Genomic DNA, 25,045 nt, shown 5'->3' with positions numbered 1-25,045 from the left:
CAATTGCTGTGGATGCTAGTATTGTTTTCTAGAAGAACTGTGCAGTGTAGATGCACCCACTGACTAAGTCTACACTCGCAGCTTCTTGTATAAAATATGCAAATGAGGCTAAGCATGGAATATTGCTGTCTCGTTTGCATACTTAATGAGCTGCCATTTTTGCAGAAGAGGCTCTTGCGCCAGAAGGAGTTGTCTATACTGCCCCTTCTTGTGCAAAAAAACCCCTCTTGAGCAATGCCTTTATTCCTGAAGATGGCTGAGGCAGAAAGTTGGGGTGCAGGATTCAGCTGAGCATCTCTCAGGTGGTTCCCAATTGGTGGTGCAGTGGAGTTTGCCCTGGCTCTGTGCTTCCTGAACTGGTCAGCATGTATGGCATGTCAGTGGAGGACCCAGGCAGCTCTGGGCGGTGCTGCCCCCATAGCTCCTATTGACTGCAGTTTGTGACCACTGGAAGCTGTGGAACTGGGAACGGGGACAGCACATTGAGCTTCCTGATTGCTCTGCACCTAGAGACAACAGGGAAGGCTTGGGGCTTCCAGCCTGCAACACAGAGACTTGCCAGAGGCTGGATTTAATGAAGCAGCAGGCCAGATCCAGCCCGCAGACTGTAGGTTGTTACAACAGATGTATTCAATTAGGTGTTAATGTATCAAAGATAAAACGTGTTTTGCAAACTCCCCACACTGCAATACAATTCTTGCAAAAGTAATAGAATCATGATACTAACACATCTTGGATACTGAGGATGTGCTTTAGTAAATCAATTCAGAAAAGATGCGGTTGGCTGTAAATCTCCCATCATAAGACGGTGTATGGGCACCTGATGTGGAAGAGCAACATTTTAAGAAAGCAGGGTAAGTTGTTTTCAAAAGAATCTTTATAGATTAAGGATCCATAATGACAATCAGTAATTAACAGAACCCAAATACCAAGGAAACTGATATTTTCCCATCGTTTGCAGGTCACTGCTTTTTTCTGACAAAAAGAAGTTTCTTCCTCTTTGCCATCAGCTGGACTCTCCATATATTTCCTATGTTTTCCCAGCATTCAGTATTCCAATTTCCTTTACCTATCTCAATCAGGCATCCATAAACCTTTCCCCTGATCCCTCAACTTTCTGTGGCTGATGCTATCATGTATGCCTGTGAAGCCAACGTCCAGAATTTCTGTTTCAGCTCTCTACAGCTTCACCACCTACTGCTGAAAAGCTGCTAGAGAAGCCATAATTCTGTCCTTCTGCAGAAGTTGATGAGATTTACGAAGTGAAAGAATTGCACACCTTTTATGGCAGGTACAGTGCACTGCTGTTAGTTGGAAGAGGGGAGGGGAAAAGGAACTGTGTAGAGGCAGGAAGCCAGAATCATAAGGCCTATAGACATTTCTAAAAACAAAGACAATGGGTTTAGCAACTGAGACATATCCAGAGATATATATTGCCACTGTTTGGGGATGGACTAACTTGCCTCAGCTCATAGTTGGACCCAAGGATGGTATTAACCTGCTTAAAAGGTCCTGGTTTTCTGTGAAATGGTGACTAGTGGAAAAGAAGTGGAGGACTGTTGCATGCAGGAAGTAACCAGACAATGCAGCCGAAGTGGATGGAAATGAAACATTTTTCTCCCTGTTATGGCAAAATGGCAACTCCCAGTAATAACTTAAGCTTTGTCTGCAATAAGGATTCAGACCAGTTACATCCATTGGTCCCATGGCTGTGGGGTTCATGCCTGATTAAAAGTGTGCAGTGGGCACAATCACTCCATATTTTAGTTCAGTGTTTCTCAACCAGTGGTACGAGTACCCTTAGGGGTACTCGAGAGAAGTCCAGGGGATACATCAGCACAACCTAAATTTGGAGAAAACTGAATTTTTGTTTTCAGTTTTACAGCATTTTATTTTTCTCTTTATGCCCAGCTATGATTAAGTTGTTTTAAACAAATGTGTTGGAATAGTAGTAAAAAAATTGTCTGAAAACTGTAGGTAATAAGGGTACTTCGCTTTTTTTTTATAAAGTACCCCTTTTAAAAAAAAATTGTAAGATACTATTCTATTTTACCCTCTATAGTCTAGATTTTTTCCCCGAGTGGCTGTGATCAAGGCTTTTCCATGAAGCAGACAAGGTCTGAGCTACAGTTCTTCTTTAACTACTGAGAATGTTAATGGTTAACTGGTTAGCCTCCCCCTTAACAGGTGATTAACCAGTGGGAGCTGGAGTTCCAGCCTACCCTGTTTAATCAATTAAACTTAGCATTAACTAATTAATGTAGTTAGTAAGGATGTACAATCTTGTTTAATTTTAGTAAGAGCCAATTCTATTATTCTTGCTGGAAAGTGTGAAATTAATACAACTGGACTGGTGAGAACATCATTTCTTTCTGTTCAGTCATTTCTTTTCTTCAAACACTCCAGGCAAACATCAGCTGAAAGAAAAGTCATTTTCCTAAAGCCAAAGCAGGCATTTTACAGATCCACTTAATTTGGCTCAGAAATAGTGTTAAAAAAACAAACCCCACACACACACCCTTATCCGTGTCACTTACAATGACCACTTGTAAAGTTTTTGCTTTATTGTTCTATACAAACCTGTCCTATTATTCCCTGGAAAGTATTTGCCCCAGTGTGAAATTACAGCTGTCCAAGAGAACTGTTGCTTAGTATTTGTTAAGTAAACCTTGTCTAATATAAGCAGATGGTGTATTTTTCTCCATCCTGTGTTCCAGACATGCTGGGCCTCTTGTTTTGAGGCAGCACCTTGCAAAAGCTGCAGTGTTACATAAAGTATTTATTTGCATTGATTCAGGTTTGCTCATTAGAACAGGCTACAGCAGAGCCTGAGTGAGGTACTGTGGCAAAGTTGGGTGAGAGAGCCTGCATAGCTGATATATGCACTATGCAGTGCTCTATCTATTGCTGTCACTCTTAGTGCTATAAAGACATTTCATCCAGTTTGCTTACAGAGATCAAATGCTACTATTTGAACTTTGTACTCTGGAGCCTTGGGACTTTTCATTTTACAAATCATGCACTGAATTTAAATGCAGCAAAACTATACTACTTCAAGCAGACCTTTTAAGTACTTTGTAGAGTGCAAGTATGGCGTTTAGAACCAAACTTGTGTTAAAGGGATTTTAAAATAAAGTTCCAGCAGATCCTCACTGCCTGCATTACTACTATAGTATTATAAAGAATTATTTGCTTCTTGGTGGATAGGATGGTGCAGTTTTTTGTGAAGAGGGTTAAGTATAGGTAAGTAACTCACTGAATATAGACTTTAATCTATATTATGTATTACTTAGAATTCCTGTTTTCTTTTACTGAATACATTTAGTTGCAAAGCCTATACTTCTGCAGCATTTCATTTAAGCACTATTAACTTCTATTAAATATCATGGTTTCACAGTTCAGTATGAACAGTAAGAATATTGCCTGTATGCACTGTGGTCAAGTTGGCAGCACAACGGAAACAAGATTTACATTTCATGATTGCAGATATGCAACCTGAGCACTAAGATATACAACAGTGACCTCAAAATGTAAGAACCTTTTGTCATGTAGAGACTAAAATGGCATTGAAATATTTGTAAAGGAATAAACTCATCTGTGTATTGGCACTATGATAATAAATTTAGGTTCAATTGCTGTAATTTATCCCCTGTATTGAGCTACCACTGTCCCTGTTGAACTTTGTACAGTTGGTACCAAGGCATCCTTAAAATCAAGTGAGTGTTTGTAAATATGGATACCTAGGTATTTTCCTACTCTATTGCCATTTCCTGTAAACTAGTGTAAGCTGTTCGCTCTCTTGCCTTGTCTAAAGAGTATAGTTCCTCACCCATTGAGAATAATGGTCTCCATAGCTTAGTTCCGAAGAATTGGCACAGGTATACCTGGTGGTTGTTCTACTCAGTACCTAGCATGACTTCACCATTTTTTTCTACAATTGGCTACTATATAATGGAATACAAAACTATGATATGCCAGGAGCTCTGATTCAGGAGGAGGGGCAAGAATTATAAACAGCATTTTAACTATTTTAGTATTAAAAACTAAATGTTTTCATAGTGCAATTTCTGGAGAGCACCTTTCATTGTCAATTTTTTTTTGAAAAGTAGACATCTCACTAAAATGGAAATTCAGTTGTAAAGAGTTTAGCTCTTCCATTGATCCATACCCAGATGGCCTAAGCCAGGAAGTAAGCTCACTTTCAGCTTAATGGCAACAAGACATGATGGCTATGGCTATGTCTAGACTGCAAAGAAAAGTTGAAAAAAGATATGCAAATTCCAAACCGCAATTTGTGTATCTTTTTCCACTTTTTTCAGAAGAGGCTTTTCTAAAGTGTGGCTGATCTACATGGGCCCAAATTTTGGAAAAGCTTCCTCTTTCAGAATATCCCTTCTTCCTCATACAATGAGGATTACAGACAGGGTAAAAATGCATCTACTTTTTTGGAAGTTGTTCCAAAAAAGCAGATGCATTCCTTGGACATGGCATAACTTTTCTGGGATACCTTTAAAAAAAAAAAAATCATTCACCCAAATGGTTAGAAAAGCTAACAATCCATTGACAAATAGAGTGGCTGAAGTACATCAAACAACTAAACTAGAAGTAAACATCTGCACACAGAAAGCAGCAGTCCTGAATTCTGAAGACAGATGCAAGATTAAGAAATAAGGATTCTGGATGCTTCCGTTAGAAGAATAATCCCTATGCCTGTTGATATCGCATCTAGTTCAGCTTCCCTGGTTATATTAGTTTAGAGTACATCCTAGTGTACTACTGACTAGGGAACCTCTGGAGACATTTCAGAAGAGCAGATGAACTTAACTTTATCAGATCTCAAGTATGAGACATTTTCAATCAACTTATTTTTAGCTGTCCTTTTCAGATTGGTACTCTCCTTGTTTCCTGTTGAGGTGAAATTATAATGTGACGTTCAGTTAGAGTACAGGCAGTCCCCGGGTTACGTACAAGATAGGGACTGTAGGTTTGTTCTTAAGTTGAATTTGTATGTAAGTTGGAACTGGTACATATTGTAGGGGAAACTCTAGCCAAACTTTTTTTTAGTTTTGGATAGCATAGGGAAAGGTTAACTCCCCTCTGTTTGTTTTGCTGTCTGTTCCCCTGTTCAGAAGATTTCACATCTATTTCTGTCCCTGTGACAAACTCAGGACTAAAGGAGTAACTCATCAAATACCAAACAGCTCTGCACCATGCTTTGAGCTAATAGCTTTATTTCCACACACCACCCAGGGTTCTAGGAGGAGGGTCCTTTTTTTGCTAACACAATGAGGCCAGCACTTTGTTTTGGTGTAGTCTTTGTTTGCCCAGGGAGCCCAGCATGTATAGGGGGAGGAGGGGCGGAGAGGCTGCTTTTGTCTGCTGTTCGGCAGCCTGTTGCTCAGGGGAGGGGGCAGCCTGTTGCTGGCAGGCGGGGAGAGGGAGGCGTGCAGGATGCGAGGCCGCGGGGGGGGGGGGGGGCAGCGGGCATGGGGAGGCACTTTTCCTCTGCCTGGCAGCTCTGCGGGATCCCTGTCCCTGTGGCCAGCTGCTGCAGGCAGAGGCCAGTTGGAGCCGGCCGAAGAGGAGGAGGAGGAGGATTCTAGGACCCAGGTGAGCGAGCCCCGGGGACGCTGCTGCGCTCCGGGAGCCCGGCATGTATAGAGGGGAGGAGGGGCAGAGAGGCTGCTTTTGTCTGTTCGGCAGCCTGTTGCTCAGGGGAGGGGGCAGCCTGTTGCTGGCAGGGGGGGCAGCGGGCGTGTGGAGGCACTTTTCCTCTGCCTGGCAGCTCTGCGGGACCCCAGTTGGAGCCGGCCCGAGGAAGAGGAGGATCCTAGGACCCAGGTGAGCGAGCCCCGGGAATGCTGCTGCGCATGTGCGGGAGTTGCCTCACCCAGTTCGTATCTAGGGATCCGACGTAAGTCGGATCCACGTAAGTCGGGGACTGCCTGTACTGCAAAGGGAGTAAGGCCACATGTACGCTATTGCTGTTCCCGTTATAACAAAAAGTGACGTACAGACTTTACAGGAGATACGTTGTACAGCATAAACCCTAACCTGTTAAAATAAAACAAAAGACAATAGGGATTAATTAGGTACAAGGCCACAGTTAATGCTTTTAGGCAGCCATCATACAGAAGGTACATTTCAGTTCTTAGGGGAGCAGCTGACTTGGTTTGGTGACAGGCATGCAAGGGGATACTCTTAAGATTAAAAAATTCTTGACTCTGTGATATTGGTTGTCCTGATTGATTGCTAACCATTCTCCTCCTTCCACTATGCTGTCCTCCATGCTGCTACCCAAGTGTCTTGGGAGGAATCCACCTACTGGCTCAGGAAACTAGTCCTCTTCTGTCCCCTGGGGATGGCATGGTTGTGGCCATGATCCTCAGTCTGTCTTAGTCTTTTGGTTCAACTGCCTCAGCTCCTTTATTTTCACAGGACTCTGCTGAGCATTCCTAGTGTATCCTTTCTCCTTCATGCCTTTTGCAATCTTGTATAGATATCTGCACTTCTTTTGCTGTTCATAGCTCCACAAGAACAGATTCCTCTCCCCATACAGCCATGATGTCCAGGATCTCCTCGTGCTCCATGCTGATGCTTGTCTGCAACCCTAGGAACTCATGGTCAGGTGTGCTGCCAGCGCTGAGGTCTGCTAATCACACTAACACACAGGAAATATTCAAATTTTCCTAGCGCGCCCCCCCCCCCCCATTCATGAATGTTGTGGCTAGATAAGTGACCACAAATCACTTGACACTCCCAGAGGCCAAGAAAATAAACTTTCAAAATGTTACATCTCCACTACTGCAAAGTCGTCTATGCAAGGTTGAATTTAGCAATGATTTAAAAAGCCATTCTTAAAACTAGTAGAATTTATTGGAATAGAAGCATTGACAGGTAAAAAACAAATACCACCATTTAATATTTAACAACTTCCAACAACCACCCCAGCTGTAACAGCAAATAAGGTAACAAAAATCTACTTCCTGTGCTTATACAAAAATGTAAACAATTACTGTGGCAGTTGTTATAAATACTGCCATCTGATATAATTGGAAGAAAAATTAGTCCTCTTTCCTTACAACCATGAAAAATTCTATGTTAACATTTAAAGTCCTTAGCACACAATGAGAAACTCGTCACTCTAAAGAGAAGACAAAGGTGCTGAATCAAGGCAACTGTAACTTCTAGAAACTGAGGCACTGAATCAACTCCATTTGCTTCCACCTAATACAGTGATTGTATTTACATTTTAACAGAGCAGTGGTTCAATTAACAGTCTGGAGATTATAAAAATAGACATGATATATAAATTTCCCCCATTTGGTTGCAGGGAAGAGAAAGCCATCTTGGTGAACTGAAATGCAGTAGTAAAGTGTGAATTGCTAGCCACCTGAAAATAAAAGGATAAAACCTAGGAGGATGCTCTCTTCTGTTCAGAAAAGGGAGATTCATAGACTTCCATTGGTGGGCAGGTACAAACCAGATGCTGATCTCCATAGATGTCATCAATTCGTGCAATTGTGGGCCAGAATTTGCTTTCAGGCTTCACAAATGGCTAAATACAGAAAGACATCTTTAGAATTTGAGGTATTATCATTCATTAGTTCATTCTCATTAGACCAGTCTTTTGGAAGATTCCAGAGTGCCACCCACACAGCTAGTGTGGTTCACAGTCTCATGCCATGGCACCTAGACCACAGCAACAGACCTAACAAGCAACTAAAAACACAACCACATTTACCTTTTATCACACACTAATGAGCAGTGGGAATTAAGAGATGGAGATTACATAGTTACTTACTAAAGGGAAAGCTGCTACTTCTCTGGAATAAGGGCGATCCCAATTAGGAGAGGTAACACAAGTCAGAGTGTGTGGTGACATCTACAAAGAATAAAGGCAAGTTAGAACATGGAGAACTAGGTTCAATCAAACATTTCAGTTAAATCCATCTATTGCTGGTACAACAACATGTATATTTCTTCAGTAGTTCAGATTAATACTGAAGGGGATCTCTTGTGGATACAAAATGTTTAATCAACAAAATGAAAGACTGGATTTTTAAAGGGAAAGACTGAAATGATTCAGAATATCTATTTGTTCAACTTTGCTAAATAACAAAAATGAAACACTGAAAAATAAAGTAAGAAAATGAAGAAGATGGTTCACAAAGCAGCTGGTTATAGTTATGGCCAAGTTCCTTCTCCCTTGCTAGATTTCTGAATACAAGAACAGTAGCAGTAATTGGATTCTCAACTTTGGTACTGGGCAACTGGATTCCTCAACAACACTACAAGACAGTTGCTAACCCATTTGGGTGGAACTTCAAGCTATATGGAGTCTTTTTCAAGTCTAAGAGCTCTGTGCAGCTCATCAACCAAAGCTGATCCACAGAAGATGACATTACATCACTCATCTTGTGGGTCTCATGTCCTTGGAACAATTTGGTTACAATACCAAGAAAATGTAAGTTGGATTTTTAAAACCCAGTGCAACATTAGAGAAGGTCTAGCCAACTTAAAACACAGACTGTTTCCCCCCAAGATGAGTTATGAGTAGTTTTGGGTACTAGACTTGCTCAAGAGCCTCTTCCAATTTTTATGTTTTTACAATGAAGTTTTGGAGTTGCCGCCCCTGAATAAATGTATTTTACCCATTACTATGTAGAAGACCCAGAAAATACAAACATGAAAAAACCCATAAAATTACACACACATTGTTCACTAACTTACGACTTGTCTCCAGACTATCAGTTGTCACAGACAGGACTTCTAACTAGTCAAATCAAAAAGCTTTCTGGAAAACCATTTAAGGCAGGGCTGGGCAATAATTTTATTGGGGGAGGGGGGGGGGAAGATGCCAAGATTTTTGGAAAGTGATCAAGGGCCACAGTTTTCTATGGAGAGAGTTTAGGGTCTAGAATGGTGCATGGGGTAAGGGACTGAGGTGCAGGAGACTGTGGTTTGAGAGGGAGTTTGGGTGAAGAGGGCTATGACCTGAGTCAGAGGAATATGGTACAGGGTTTGGGTGCAGGAGAGGATTCTGGCCAGAGGGAGGAACATAGGAGGGGGTATAGGGCCTGGGAAGGAGTTGTGACCAGGGGTAGGGTGGTGCAGAGGATTTGCATGGTGACCTAAGGGAGGGAGCTACGGTGCCAGAGGTAGCCTCTGGCTTACCTAAGAGTGTCCTGGCCAGGAGCCCTGTAGCACCTCCCAAGGCAGGGTGGACTCCCTGCCTGCTGCAGCCGCAGACCACTTAAAACTGCAGGCTGCTCCCTCCATGTGGCTTTCAGCTCCAGGAGGAGGAAAGAGGCTTGCTCTGCCCCCATCACCCAGTCCAATCCCTCAGTTCCTATTGGCCTATTGTTTCTGGCAAATAGGAGCTGAAGAATGGGCTGGGGGGGCGGGGCAGATCTCACAAAGCCTCCCCTTCCCTCAGGAGGAGAAAAGCACATAGAGCAACCTTACACTTGAAAAAGGCTCATGTGTGGCTCAGGTTCCCAGTAGGGTGTTCATAGGCTGGATCCAGTGGCTCGGCAGACCAGATCCAGCCCATGAGAGGTATCTTGCCCATCACTGATTTAAGGCAATGGAACCCCTTAAACTCACCCCAAATCTGTGAAATTTAGACCATTATTCACTCAAATATGCACATCAGTGAATATCTTATTCCTTCACTGTTGCATATTCTTATTTGCAAACAGTAAGTTTTCTATATACACATACCACACTGAATTTCAGAAAGGAAGCCTTTAGTACCACTAAAACAAGATGACAACAAAAAGCAGCATTGAAGGCACTGGGGTGTTATAGAATTGCTCTGCATACCAACTCACCTTTAACGGGTTAACCATGGAGTCCATTCGGCCTTCCTCTATATCAGCAATTTCTTGACGAATGTTGATCATTGCATCACAAAATCTGTCCAACTCTGCCTTGTCTTCAGACTCTGTTGGTTCAATCATAAGGGTCCCTGGCACTGGCCAGGACATCGTTGGAGCATGGAATCCTGAATACAAAGGAATCCCATCACTGATTACAGAGTACTTGTGAGCAAGTAAAAGTATTCAAGTAACCAATGTGTTGGATTTTAATAAAAGCTGAAAAAAAGTTCTTGAAATAGCTTCACTCATTAGCATCAAACTGAAATCTTACAGATGGGCAACATATCGAGGCAATTATGATGCACCAACAGCACATACAAAGCTCCAAGTTTTCTGAATGTATGAGATGTGAAAACCTCAATGCTTGGCCACTTCCTTGTTCTGGTATCCAAAGCCAAGTTTTTTCTTCCCCAAAGCAATATTTCTGGCCACTTCCCTTCCTGTCCACACTTGCATCAGTTGCTTTTTCACCTTACGACAGGCATAGGGTCAAGATGATGATGCAGACTTGGCACCTCCATGGAAAGGAAGATAGGGCTATAGTAGGGTAAAAGGAATAGGCTGCTACAATGCTCCTTGTAACTGTCCAGTTGTCATTTTTAAGGAAGCCAGGTCAATAAGGCACCCTGTAAGAAGCTAGACTGGAATGAGCCATATCAGATATTGTAGATATTACCTGTCTATTTTTAAATGGTAAACTAGAGCCCTACCACATTCATGGCCATGAAAAACACATTACAGATCATGAAATCTGGTCTCCCTCAGTGAAATTTGATCTTTTGTGTGTACTTTTACAGATTTCAAGGGAGTAGACCAGTCTCTCTCAAATTGGAGCCGCTGGCCCAAAAGGGATTTGCGGGGAGGGGGAAAGTAGCAGCATAGAAGTAAAGGTAGCAATAACCATACCAGGCTATCCTTCTACGCTGCTGCTGGCAGTGGCTCTGCCTTTAGAGCTGGGCTCCTGGCCAGCAGCCACTACTCTCCAGATGCCCAGCTCTCAAGGCAGCACCATGGCCAGTGGCATTGTCGAACTAAGAATAGTACCACCAATCCTCCCCCTTACAATAACCTTGTGGTCCCCTACTTCCAGCAACCCTATCTGGGTCAGGATCCTCCAATTATTATAATAATGAAATTTATTTTAAAAATCCTATGGCCATGAAACTGAGCAAAATGGGCCATGAATTTGGTAGGTGCGGAGGTGTAATAGATTCTCTTTCAAGCAGACAGTTAGAGAGCAAAGAGGGTTTTTTATTTCCTGGTACTGAACAGTTAACTGATTTTAGGGTTAGCTATTTTATTGTGATTCTCTTACTGGATAGCACTTTAGGGATATCTGCCCATGTTAACAGCGTAACTGTTAACATTTGCTACAGAGGATCAGACCAGCGATAGTGGTCCATGTAGTCCCTGTCTGACAGTGGCCAGTTGTGGATGCTTCAGTGGAAGGTGCAAGAAAGGGCATAATGGCTAAGGAATATTTTGCATGGAGTTTCTTGCCTAACCTCTATCAAGAGGCTGACCTAAACCACGAAACAAAAGAATGTTTAAAAAATTAGAGGATTTGAACTATTTAATATAAGTATAGATGCTCCCATTTTCCATAAAGAGGTTTAATCCTATTTCAATCCTAAAAAGTTCTTGGACTAAGGCAGATCCTAAGATCCTGTCTGCGTGTACTTTGAACAGCATCTGTGCTGGGATGCCCATAGCCCCAATGGCATCATTCCAGCATCTAAAGACCATCAACATAGGGACTATAGGGTTCTATTATAGAAGCCGCTATGCGGCTATAGAACATTAGAAGCCTAGAATCTTTCTGAGCCCTTGAAGGTATGTTTAAGAAATTTTGGCCCTTATTGCTGTAAATGACATGTCCTTTTTAGACTCTCACCATAGTCCTGAAGCCTCTTTGCAACATCCACAGCTTCAACATTTGCTGTTTTCTTGAATGGTCTGGCGTCCAGAATGAATTCATGAGCTACATAACCTGGAAGCGAACAAAGTTTACGTACACTGATCTCATTTTTTGGGAGAAAACGAGAACTACAAATTGGTCTTAATTTTAACTCCGCATTTCTGTTCCTGTGGCTTCGGCAGAGCATGTCTTAAGGATGCACAAGGAACATCCTGTTGGAGAGTGCAGTTTCATGTGTGAACATTTAAGAGACGTTGTGAACTAGAAGTGTACTTGAATAGTTACTTCCCCTCCCCTTTCCTCTCCATTGCCACACTTCTTTGAAAACAAATTTCCCTGATACACATACAGAAGCAACATTTCGTGTTGGAGCTTATTAGATTTATCAAGAAGAGAATCAGACATATGCTCACTGCTGCTCCTTTTATATGTAAGCTTAATGCTCCAATAATGAATTCTTGTTATGTGCATGCCCTTCTTCCTATACAATTAAGTACATGCCCTTCTCAGTCCTGTCCAATAATGCAGCAGCATTGTACTGCCACATGATTAGTATTTGGGTCACAAGCTTACCCAAATCAGCAGGTCCTGAGAAACGAGCATGCTCAAATTCTGGAAAAAAAAAACCCAGCTAATTTATTTTTCGTATGATTCCCTCTAACCAACGTTGAGAGTTGATGATGGGCTGAGGAAGAAAACTGTATTCAGCTCTTTCAGAAAAGCAGGATATTACTATCTCTTGGGTGAGTAACAAAGAAAATATCATGCAAGTATGATCTGAGAGACTGAAATACATTTCCATCAATTCTCGAGATAAACTGGGTTACTCTTGAACAGAAGATTGAACATTTTCATTCATCGACCTTTCAAAAGTTTAGTTTTGTATTTGTAAACTACAGTTCTCATTTGTAAAATATTGTCAGCAGATTTAAAAGAATTTACATATCTACACACAATGGTTGAATGATGTGGTATGCATTTTGGATATTTTTAATGTCATTCAATTGAAATAGGCAGTCTCAAAAATAAGGTCTTCTATTGACTTGAAACTTGCAATCTGATATTCTTCACAATTTCTACCCTGTCTTTAAAATAAAAAAAATGGGCAAGCAACAGTTAAACCATTCCCCTAAAAGTTACATTTCATACCAAAAATTAGTCTCCTAAACCATCACTACAGGCATTTTAGGATGATAAAAGGGTGTATGAACAAGAAATCATTTATATCATCTTTGCTTATTGTGCTTCATAGTATATAGAATTACTATAGCTTCACTACTTCCTATTTAGAACACTGTTCTTCACTATTTAAATTAAAATAATTGTCAATTTGAGGAAAACAATCTGTGATTCAAAGACAGGCAGAAGACTCATTTTACAAGTTTTATTGTTGCAACTAGTTACCATCAGCGTGGTTTTCTCCTCTGCCAATACCTTAGCTTCATTTTGACTCCTGTCTAGAATTAGTACTAAATATTCTCCTCTGCCATGCACCGCATTTCAGAGTGGGATTGAAAAAAACAACAACTTCCTCAGTTTAAAAAAAAAAAAAAAACCACAAACGCAGTATCTACAATCCCAACTGCCATAGGATACTGGGAGAAACTAGAATGTCAGGAGACAAAGTAAGTTCAATACTTGCCTCTTGCCCCTCTGAAAAGGACTTTGTAGTGTTTCTCTAGTCTTTTTGCCATGTAGTTAGCATTTAATATGGCAATCTCGGAAGCACGTTTAAGACCCTTTCCACCCATCATCTGAAAAGAGCAAAAACACTATAGAACACAAGTGTGAAACAACCTCTTACCCATAAGCAATGAACACAGTCTCATAGGTTATACATGTCAGTTTATAAATTCACCAGCACACAAGGTATTTCTGGTTTCACTAAGATTCTCTGCAGTGATTAGCGTGGGCAAGTTTTAGTATTTCACTCAAATATTTAGTTTTCTATTACATTAAATTGACAAAAACAAACTGAGCACATTCCCTCATATGAAAAGGAACATTGGTATATCAGTAAGGATTTGTTCTCTTTTTAGCAAACAGGCTAATTCACACAACAGCCCTTCAATAGCTTTAAATTGAGCAGAAAAGGTTTCCTGGGATGACATGGCCAAACGCACCTCTGGATTTCCAAAATTCTGTTCACATTTTATTATCTATGCTCAGCATGAAAGAGCAGGGAGATACCTGCACTTAACAATATGCTCCAGTGTGAATATTTCAAAATTGGAATCAATTTACAATACTAAGGAGCATTATGTATTGATGGGAATTAGGCATTTGTATACTTAGATTTGCTCATTTCAAATTCCGGAATCTGAAGCACATTTTAAATCATGTTTACTAAATAAGATGTCAAATTAGCTGCAAAACTGAACAAATGGGATCCATCTATTCCACTTTTAAAGCCAGGCATGCTATCCCCTTCTCCCTTGAATATCAGTTCAAAGTGTTACACAGGGTATCAGAATGCATGTTTCTCATAGTTAATTTACTGTGCGCGTAACAAATGAGCACGACTAACATAGTATGAACAGGCTGTAAGTTTCACTCTGTTCCAAAAAATATAAATAAACCCTAAAGTCAAGTTTTCACGTACCCTAATAAAAACTATAATCAGATTTGATTTTCATAGGTGAGATTCCACCTGAGACCTTTTGTCTCCTGAAGATGCCACTTTCCTGAAAACATTTACTAGCTGCTGCATGTTGCTAACGTTTTTAATACCATACTGCAGCATATTAAGACAAGGTAAGAAATTAAATGTACTATTGTTTTTGAGAAACAATAGAAGGACAAGCTTCTTTCTTGGATATATTCTACTTATATATGTGGCTATAACTCTGGCCCAAGAAATATTAAAAGGAAACAAGCAAGGTCATTAAACAGATTGCAGGTGTTCATTTAGGACACTAGTTAATTGTACTGCCCTATCTAGAGAAGCAGCACCCAGAGAGACAATAAGGAGATCTCAGACTGAAATTTATTCCTGAAATCTGCTCTAGGACATCTAACAGGCACTGGTTTGATTTTGTTTATCATGTGCATGTCTTTGGGGGGGGATGGCATTAATCAGCATTGTTACATTCTACTTGCCCAAGTAAAATATTTTTCCTCCTTTAACATGTAAGGAAAATAGAATTCCTTGAGATAAAGTGCAAGTAGTTAGATTTTTTTTCCTTGGGTTAGTAAGTTTTCATGGACATTTCTTGATACTGCCAAAATCTTTGTTGACTGACATTTCCCAACCTGGGGAACATGAGACTAGTCACCGGGGATGGGAAAAAGGAGACGAAATGTAGAACAGAGATGCAGTGAAGGATGGGTTGTGTTAAGGGTTAGAAGACAGACAGGGAAAGCTGTAACAAGTTTACAGAGATGCTGTATCTGTAATTAGAACATGTGAATCAGTGCCATCATTTTCAGTGAAATGTGAATCCGTTTGAAAGCATGATTGCTGGATAGGTCTAAAAATACTCCATTTCACCTTCCCCAATGTAGAAATACCACACCAGGAAAAATAAATATTACCGGGGGAGTGGGGGGGGGGGGAACACCACATACCTTGATATATGCCCAGGAAATGGGCAATATAGCACTGGAACCCCAAGGAGCAGCGCTGATTGTACCCAATGGACATGCACTCTCATTAAGCTGCAGCGCAACGACAGGATGGGTAGGCAGGTAGGGAGCCAGATGAGTCTTCCTGAAACACACATACGGTGATTTTAAAACAAACACATTCCTGTATCATTTTGGTTAGCTCTAGAAGAGGATTCCCAGTTCTTTTATTAAATCAGGAACAAAACTACTCAAGTATCGAAATCCACTTTAACAATAGCCATGACAATCTATGTTTTCTTCAGTCCTTCCATGAAGAAATCAATTGTGGTGAGTTTTGCAAGATAGACTCCAGACTGAAGACAATTTCCTTCAAAAATAAATGTAAGTGGGTAAGCTAGTGAGAACTTGCATACGCAATTATTAGTTCCTTACCAATGCCTTTCAAGAGTACAATATGCACAACTATGCTGTTCCCCATACCACTTCATTATTGGAGTGTTCTGCAATAGTTTCCTTTATCCTTTCTGTTTTGCTTATGCTTTTCATCCTAATGATATTTAAGACTTTTCATGTTGCAAGAAGTCAACAGGTTTAACAAGCAGGATGACAGTCCTTCCTCCCCCTCCCTCCCTGTTATTTGCAAACACCAGGTCATTGCCCATGTTATTCTAGAATGATGGAATCTCCCCCATCACCTTCTATGCTGACTGGTATTTCCCAACCTGGGGAGCATTAGACTTGTCACTGGGAATGGGAGAAAGGAGGGGAAAAAATGTAGAAAGGAGTAAGGGTCTGGAGTGTGAGAGTTTCAAGTTAGAAGAAAGACTGGGAAACTATAACTCCAGATGTGCACCCAATTCAGTAACAGCTGTGGGTGAAGTATCCAGTTTCTCCTTGAAAACCACCCATTTTTGCTACCCAAGCAGTTCCTTTAATGCAGCTGACCATGACTGCAACTTGCATGGGCAGACTCCAGAATCAGTATCAGCTCACCAGCATAAGCATCTCTTCCCTACTGCAAAGACATTCCTCATAGGCAATCAAGGAGTCACCAAAAAGACTCCCATCTACCCAGAACAGCATGTAGCATTCTACGATTGAGAGAAAAACAAAAAAGTATAGAAAAGAAATTTCCAGGATAATGGATAGTGCAAGGGAGCTATGGGAACTTCCATCTGCTAACCCACTGCAAAGAGATAGGGAGCCACTGCCACAGTGAGGCAGATTTCTTAGCACCATTTAAATAAAAACTAGCTTTGCTTAATATCTCCTAGTCTCAATGCACTATTTGTACTATGTAAAACACTGAGACTACTCTTGCGGCTTCTTGCACGAGAAATATGCAAATGAGGCTAAGAGTGGAATATGGCTGAGCCTCATTTGCATACCTAATGAGCTGCCATTTTTGCAAAAGAGGCTCTTGTGCCAGAAGGAGCTGTCTACACTGCCCCTTGTGCAACAAAAACGCTCTTGCACAATGCTACTACACCAATTATTTTCAGGAATAACGGCATTGCACAAGAGGGTTTTTCTTGCACAAGAAGGGGCAGTATAGACAGCTCCTTCTGGAGCAAGATCCTCTTTTGCAAAAATGGCGGCACATTGGGTATTCAAATGAGGCTCAGCGATATTCCACACTTAGCCTCATTTGCATATTTCTCGTGCAAGAAACCGCGAGAGTAGACATAGCCTGATACTCATAAGCTTTGTGCTATATCTACATCTAACATCGATCCACGTCACTAAGTTCCTGTACACAGTTTAGCACAGTGGATATGCCTGGCTGCAGAATCACCAAGGTGTGGGTGCTTGTCAAGATTCTAGTGTACTGGGAGTAGAACCAGGTACTAAGGCTACAAAACGGTATTCAGATGCCAGTCTTGGAATAGAAATGTATACAACTGCCAAAACAAAGCCATCCTCGTATCAGTGATCGGGTCCCTTACTTTCAATAGGAATGTTATATACAATTTAACTAGGGTCCCTTTTCCTCTCAAAGTAAATTTGAGAGCTAGAGCCAGATACTTACACTCCAATTGGCCCCATTCCAGGTCCTCCTCCTCCATGGGGTATGCAAAAGGTTTTGTGAAGGTTCAAATGAGACACATCAGATCCATAGTCTCCAGGGCGACACAGACCCACCTGTCAAAGAATCATCACCAAAAGGGCTCAAATGAGGACTCAAAATATAAGTGTCACGTGCAAACTGATCTCATCAATGTCATTTGACAGGGAGGTGTCACCATTGTAGAAAGTTGTATCTGTTAATGACGAACAACATATTAGTGTTGTTTCTTCAATTTGTGCCCATTTGCACAAATGATGCAAAAATTTGTTAGAATTAAGGTAATTTGTTTGCCTTTAAAAGGTCATATCCCCATTAAGTATAGGAAAGTTTAACATCTTTTACAAATGTTAAATTCTCATCTGAACATATAACAGACACCTAGACTAGATAAAAGGTTTTAGATTATTCTGGCCTTGCAGATACTTTTCACAGACATCTTCTGAATCAGATCAGAACATTACAAATAATTCTACATACTAGATTTCTGCTTATTCGGCATTTAGCCCATTTTAAATTATGTGTGGTATGCAGAAGTTTCCTGCATATTCTTGGGAGAGTTTAGTGATTTAAGTTTCTTTCAGGTACATTGTTTGAAGATCATAGTTTTGTAAGAGTGTTTTACAATAGCTCTCTCAGGAACTACACACAAAAGGTGGTGATTAACACAAGACAGGTTGTAGCCCTTCCAAGGAGGTATCCTCTTAGATTAGCCTGTGGAGAATCCAGTTTGAACTGACATGACTTTTGAATAAAAACTTTGAATTTTAAACTTTCAGACTTTTTGGAACAACAGAGAAAACTATACTTGCAGAAGGGATGGAAGGACTTGATCTATGAAGGCCCCATCAGACTGATGGGTGACCTCTGGTAAGCTTTCATGTATGTATGTAGGTTCTTTTATTGTGTTTTCTCTTCAACGCTTTCACCTCAGCAAATGTGCATGCTTATAAGGAGCTAGGTGGTAACTTGTAACCGCTGTTCAAAGCCTCTGGAGAGAAAAAGCAAAGCACAGCCACTGGGCTGTTTGGACAATCTGGTTTGCTAGAAGTATCATCTGTGAGGCAGGGAATTGTGCAGCTTTAAAAACCTTGTCAGAAGAGAGAGAGAGATGCTGACCCGAATTGTGTCAGTATTTTTTGCCATCCAAATTCTACTGGTGTTTTTGATAACCTCAGTTTCTTCCCATGCATGTGTATGGTATATTAGTCTTACGGTGCAGCTGTGATATGATTCAAAACGTGTGAGAACTGACATTTATTGTTTCTCTGGAAGTTACTGCCCACCACCAATAATTGATAGTTAAAAATCGATTTAACAGATTCATACCTGGGCATTCATGTTTGCACCGTCTAGGTAAACCTGGCCTCCATGTTGGTGAATCAGGTCACACACATCACTGATTTCCTCTTCAAACACACCATTGGTGGACGGGTATGTGATCATGATGGCTGCTAATTTATCCTTGTGCTTCTCTACCTTTAGGAAAACAGGGGATGAAGAAGGTCACTAGGAGGTCACAAAATTCTTTCATAAAAATCAAGTACACCAGCACAAGTGTTTCATGTCCTGAAAACAAGTTTACCCATCTCCTCAAGCAAAAGGCAAATTTACTGTCATAACTGCCAGTCTTCCTACCTGGCACATGCAGTTAGTGCTAAGTTGTAGACTTTGGAGAAATTTAACCATCTAAGTCAAAATATGTTTTTTTATACAAATTTTCTATAATGACAAATGTCTGATGAGTTCTAGTTTTCCTTCAGAAGCATCTTTGTAGAAATGTTTGTTCTTCACCAGGACTAAATGAAATCAACAATAGTTTGAGGGGAAAAAAAGGAGTATGAAAAATGGTTACCTGCCTGTACAATAATGGGCACTCAAGATATATATGGCTGACACATCCAGGCCACCATACAAGTGTGTGTACACCCCATGCAGTAGAGCCAGAGACTTTGCCGGAAGTATTACAAGGCAGCACGTGTGCCTCTGTCCCCTTGTGTGTGGAGCCAAGGGTGTAAAAAGAATCATGGCATTCTTCGAGTGCTTGTTCATGTCCATTCTGATTACGTGTGCGCATGCCACGTGCATGGACTCCGGAGCTTTTTTCCCTTAGCAGTCTCCATAGGGCCAGGCAGGGAGTCCCCTGGAGTGGTGCTGGTATACCGGTGCATATATACCCCTGCTGGCCCCTCCACCCCCTCAGTTCCTTCTTACCGCCAGTGACAGTAGCTGGAGCATGTGTTACGGCTATCTGCCTGTCCCATAGCAGTTTGTATTCTCATCTGTTCCTGTATTATAGTTAGAATCAGTAGTTAAGTACCTGTTAAGTAGTTGTTGGATAGCGTAATTAGTTGAAAAAAGAGTTCAGTGGGATTCTCCCCATCAGGGTAGGGGATGCCAGGCTCCCAAGGCTTTAAGCCGCATGGTTCGTGCTCAAAGCCTAAGCCCTGTGGCGACCTGCACTCTTTGTATTTCAAGTGCCTCGGAGAGGCCCAGCGAGAGGAGAGCTGCTCGATCTGTAGAGGATTTAAGCCCAGGACCAAGAGAGAAAGAGACCCTAGGCTAAAGCTCCTGTTGATGGAGTCAGCATTGCAGCCTCCGAGCGAGAAACGTCCTCACTCTGTCCACAGCGCACCGTCCGCTTCAGCCTCGGCACCGGCCAAGCATCAAACGGCCGTCTTGAAGGTGCCCAGACACAGGTCACAGTCGCCAGCACCGAGGAGCTCTAAAGGCTCGAGGGGCCGGTCTATGGCAAGACGTGCCCACAATGTGCACCCTAAGGAGGGGCACTTGACCTCCAAGGCGCCTAGGAGAAGGCGCAGCCTGGACAAGGCTCAGAGCCCAGGGCAGGCTACAGGGATGGGATTCAGCGCCCTTCTACCCCAGAGACGTTCGATGCCACAAGAAAGCTCATCGAACTGACTGCAACCGAGGGAGAAGTCCCAGCGCTGCAGCTGAAGGCTGCACCTTCCCACGGCACGAGCGTCCTCCCATCAGCACCGACATCGGGGTCATGGAACTCTCAGAGCATGGCGCAGGCCCCAGCACAGCAGATGGTGCCGGGACAGATGGGGCATCTTCAGCCACTTCTGACGGCAACGAGGTATACAGTGCCCCACTATGCGTCGCAGGAGGTGGCACTGCTGATAAGACCCTTGACGGTGCAGGCCCCCGTACCGAGCGTTATGCCCACCATGACGGCACCGGTGCAACTGGCACCATACAGGGCACTGGCGCTGATGCCTCTCTCAGTACCTATTACGGCACTGGGACAGAGGCAGATGGTGCCTATGGTGCAGCAGCCCTCGATGCCGCTGACAGCCACAGCATGACAGGGCTATTTCCCAGTCTACCAGATGCTGATGGGCACTATGCAGGCCAACAGATGCCTCTCCTGGCACCGCGACCAGGGCACAAGGGTAAGACATCGGCCATGACCGTGCACTAGAGGGAACAAGCTTCGTCTTCCCTCTCCAGGTCGGCATCAGACTATTCCTCAGAGTCCGTGGCAGAATCCGTGCGGTCAGCCAGATCGTCCATCGGTCACGCTCAAGTCTCAGATCTGGGCAAAGGGACTCGGCAGACCAGCAGCAGTGGCAGGCGCAGTGGCAACCACAACCGCTGCGGCTGTTCTGGACACCTTGGGCCTACCATCAAGCCCAAGGGCACCCCCCTCAGGGCACCGGAGTGTGAGGAAGGACAAGTGCCACCGAGAGAGTTGTCATCGTCCTCACCGGATGAGGCTCTGGCAGACCCGGCACCCCAACTCCCTTCCATGGATGCCAGGGCTCACCAGGACCTGCTAAGGAGGTTGGCAGCCAACCTGGCTGTGCAGGCTGAAGACATCCACAAGGACCTGGACCCCATGGTAGATATCCTGTCGGCATCAGGCCCGGGTCGTGTGGCACTACCACTGAACAAGACTGTCGATAGGTTGTCAAAGACCCTGTGGCAAACGCCAGAGTCAATCGCACCAACACAAAGGGGTAGAAAGGCGTTACTATATGCCACAAGTGGGGCATGTACATCTTTTTACCCATCCCGCCTCCAGGGTCCATAGTTGTGCAGGCAGCGGGGCAAAAGGAGCATCAGGGACCTCTGGGGCCAAAACCAAAGGCTAAAGACCTTAAAAAGCTGGACCTCCTACGTAGGAAAACCTATGCCATGGGAAGCCTGCAGCTTCGTATTGCAAACCAGTGTGTTCTGGATGGGAGCTAGAGGCATGTAGGTAACTGTATGAGTTGGTGGGTTTTCTGTAGAGAGTGGTTAGGTCCAATGATGGTATCAGCAGAGTGAATGTGGACAAAGCTGGCAACGGGGTTTGTTGCAAGGAAAAGTTCCAGGGTTGGTATTAGTGTGGTATGTCCTGTAGCTGTTGGTAAGAATCACCATACGATCCATCGTCTATAGCCAAGCCCTTCGATACAACCACATCTGCTCTAATCCCACTGACAGAGACCAGAAACTTCAGGATCTCTACCAAGCATTCATAAACCTCAACTACCCACCTGGAGAAATAAAAAAGCAAATTGAAAGAGCCAGACGAATACCCAGAAACCATCTACCTCAAGACATACCCAAGAAAACCAACAACAGAACACCACTTGTTATCACCTGTAGCCCCCAACTTAAACCTGTCCAACGCATCAATCAATCAATCAACTACAACCTAAACTGGAACAGGCTACTAAACTCCGAGAGGCTCTGGGAGACAGACCCATAGTCTCCTATAGACAACCACCTAACCTCAAGATGACTCTTAACCACAGGACATACCACGCTAATACCAACCCTAGAACTTTCCCTTGCAACAAACCCCGTTGCCAGCTTTGTCCACATATTCACTCTGCTGATACCATTATTGGACCTAACCAATTGAGTTATAAGATCAAGAACACATATTCCTGCTCATCCAGAAATATAATTTATGTTATCATGTGCCGAAAGTGTCCGTCCGCTATGTACATTGGACAAACATCTCAGACACTTCGCCAAAGGATCAATGCCCACAAAACAGATATTAGACAGGATCACAAAGAAAAAACAGTTTCCTGCTATTTCAACCAGAAAGGGCATTGTCTCAATGACTTGATTACCTGCATCCTGCTTCAAAGACATTTTAACACCTGACTTGAAAGAGTCCTCTGAACTGTCATTCATGCTTAAATTTGACACTTTACACCTAGGTCTTAAAGACACTAATTACCTTACTCATTACAAAGATAGCTTCCCCAATTATCACCTCTAATATCATTAGCTCACAGACATTTACCTCCCCTCCTCATCCCCCTTCTGTTCTGAAGTTTGATTTGTCCTTTTCATAGGTGTTCATTTTTTTTATTGTATCCTTTGGTATATATGGTCATGCCAATTTTCTTCCACTATTTGATCTGAGGAAGTGGGTCTGGCCCATGAAAGCTCATCACCTAATAAACCATCTTGTTAGTCTTTAAAGTGCTACATAGTTTGGGGATCAAAAAACAGGACTAAGTGATTTGGCAACAAAATGGCAAATGAAATGTAATGTTGATAAATGTAAAGTAAAGAACATTGGAAAAAAATAATCACAACTATACATACAATATCAGCAGTGACCAACCCTTGGCTCGCGAGCCACATGTGGCTCTTTGATGAAAAAATTGTGGCTCCTGATTAAATGTTAAAAAAAAAAAAAATTATCACCACGCTGACTGCTCCACACGAGGTTGCTCACGGCCGGGCCACTTTGAGCCACATTCCAGTGCGTACTCACTCCACCGCTCTGCTGATGCTCATGTCCCTCCCTTGTGCTCTGCATCCCAGCCAGCTCATGCTAAAGGCTGGCCACTCAGAGCATGTGCCCCGCACCTCCATGAACGTGCCCCACGGTGGCTCCAACTCCAGGACCCGGGTTAGAGCGGGGGGGAAGGGGGGTGCTGGTTCTGGGGGGTCGGGGATTGGAATAGAGCAGTGGGTAGCTGGCTGAGGGGTGGGGGGAGAGGAGGCATTGGGTTAGTGTCGGGGGGGTGCCTGGCTCTGGCATGCACACTCTCAAACCTCCAAAGAGCTATTAAGAAACTAGAGAAGAACTACACAGAAGTGGAATACAATTATGCACAAGGGAAAAACTATTTTGAAGCTAAATGAGGCTCAAGAATGGAGGTGAGCCCAAACTTGCCATGGGTGGTAAGAAGGAACTGAGAGGAAGGCAGCAGACATGACCTTTTTCATGCCCTCAGTTCCACACACAAGTGTGGCCAGGGCACTTGTGCTGCCTACTGGTACTGCTGGCAAAAGTCTTCAACTTGAATGCCCTGGCCACACACCCCTACAGTGTAAGGAATATGTGCACAGTCACTTGAATGCGAAATGCAAGTTTAATCACAACCTGAGAGGGATTTTAGACAAGTTGTATTCATTGGTTAACTAAACTGATCTTTCACATTTTCAAGGAAATGGGCTGTCAGTCTCCCCCCTCCCCTATGGCAGTGGTGCAATCATCATTTCAATACCAAACTGCCCCAAAATATTTGTAAGTATATTCTGCCACTTCTTCAGGTTCATCTGCAGCAGTCAATTCAGAGATGCAGAGGCAGTTGCCTAGCAACATCTTACCCAGAAGGTGAAGGTTAAAGTGCAGCTACAAATGTTTGAGAATCACATGATTCTGCTTCATTCGCCTCTGATACTGAGCACGGGGGAGAGAAGGGAGGAAACAACTCTGCCATGGAAGAAGCTACAATGTACAGACTCTTTCAACCATTTCCACAGAGGATCCCCAGGATTTAAAAGAGGGCTTAGACGTTTAATGGCTTGTGTCTAAGCTAGCAAGAAAAGGAAAAGTGACTTTTATTTTTAAAACAGGTATCTAGCATTTGCACTATTTTCCCACATAACAGAAAATCTCTACAGCTAACAATCTATTACCCAGAAAGAAAGAAGAATGTCCCTTCCCTCCCAATGTAAGCAGCCGACGCGACACTCACCATTGCCTTTAGATGGACAGAATCAATGCTTCCATTCTTATCCACCTCAATCGGCTGAATCTTCATCCCTGCCATATGGGCACTGGCTGGGTTGGTACCATGAGCAGATTTAGGAATCAGACAAACCTGAGTGGACAAAAAAAGTTAAGTTCTAATTAACTGACTCACCATGACATTGTAATGCAGTCAATTCCATCAAAAGGTACATTTCATTATCAGACCTTATCGAGAGGGAGGTGGCCTCCCACAGACTCAGAGAAGGAGGAACCATTCACTGAGCCTCTGGTGGGTGGAGTCAGACCATGTGCATCCCTCCCACCAAAGTCAATAGCAGGATCGGAAGTATAAAAGTAGGTCTGGGATCTCATTTGGGCTGCAGCCACCAAAGGAGCCAGAGGCCTCCTGCCTTCTCCCAAAGCTGGACGACTGTCATGGGCCCCTGCAGGGCTGAGGGCTGAGCAGAGCTGCTGGAGCCACCAAGAGAGAATTGAAAAAGCCACAGAGGTGTTGATGGGACTGCTGTGGGCCTTCTACTGTGACATACAACCTGAGTGGGAGGAGGGAAGAGGCCCAGGGATAGCTGACTCCAGTGCGGCTGCCTTGTTTCCAGAGACCTGGTCAGCGTGTTGTGGCTGGATTCCCCGCT

At 43.0% G+C, this 25,045-nt stretch overlaps 1 protein-coding gene across 1 annotated transcript in view; it reads right to left on the bottom strand.

Annotated features, from left to right (window-relative positions):
• Positions 1-6,854: 6,854 nt before the first annotated feature.
• The window catches only part of GLDC (glycine decarboxylase), a 69,401-nt gene continuing 51,210 nt past the window's right edge, over positions 6,855-25,045 (bottom strand). Inside the window, exons 17-25 of the mRNA XM_075931612.2 lie at positions 24,400-24,525; positions 18,764-18,913; positions 17,399-17,511; positions 15,370-15,511; positions 13,445-13,556; positions 11,779-11,874; positions 9,837-10,009; positions 7,805-7,885; positions 6,855-7,558 (exon numbers count right to left, since the gene is read on the bottom strand). Of these exons, the coding sequence (XP_075787727.2) occupies positions 7,415-7,558; positions 7,805-7,885; positions 9,837-10,009; positions 11,779-11,874; positions 13,445-13,556; positions 15,370-15,511; positions 17,399-17,511; positions 18,764-18,913; positions 24,400-24,525 (1,137 nt within the window). The 3' untranslated portion in view covers positions 6,855-7,414. The remainder of the gene's footprint in view (positions 7,559-7,804; positions 7,886-9,836; positions 10,010-11,778; positions 11,875-13,444; positions 13,557-15,369; positions 15,512-17,398; positions 17,512-18,763; positions 18,914-24,399; positions 24,526-25,045) is intronic.

This window comes from Pelodiscus sinensis, chromosome 6 (assembly GCF_052426305.1).
Source record: "Pelodiscus sinensis isolate ZL-2025 chromosome 6, ASM5242630v1, whole genome shotgun sequence".
Lineage (NCBI taxonomy): Eukaryota > Metazoa > Chordata > Testudines > Trionychidae > Pelodiscus > Pelodiscus sinensis.
This window is presented reverse-complemented; position numbering and strand designations above follow the sequence as displayed.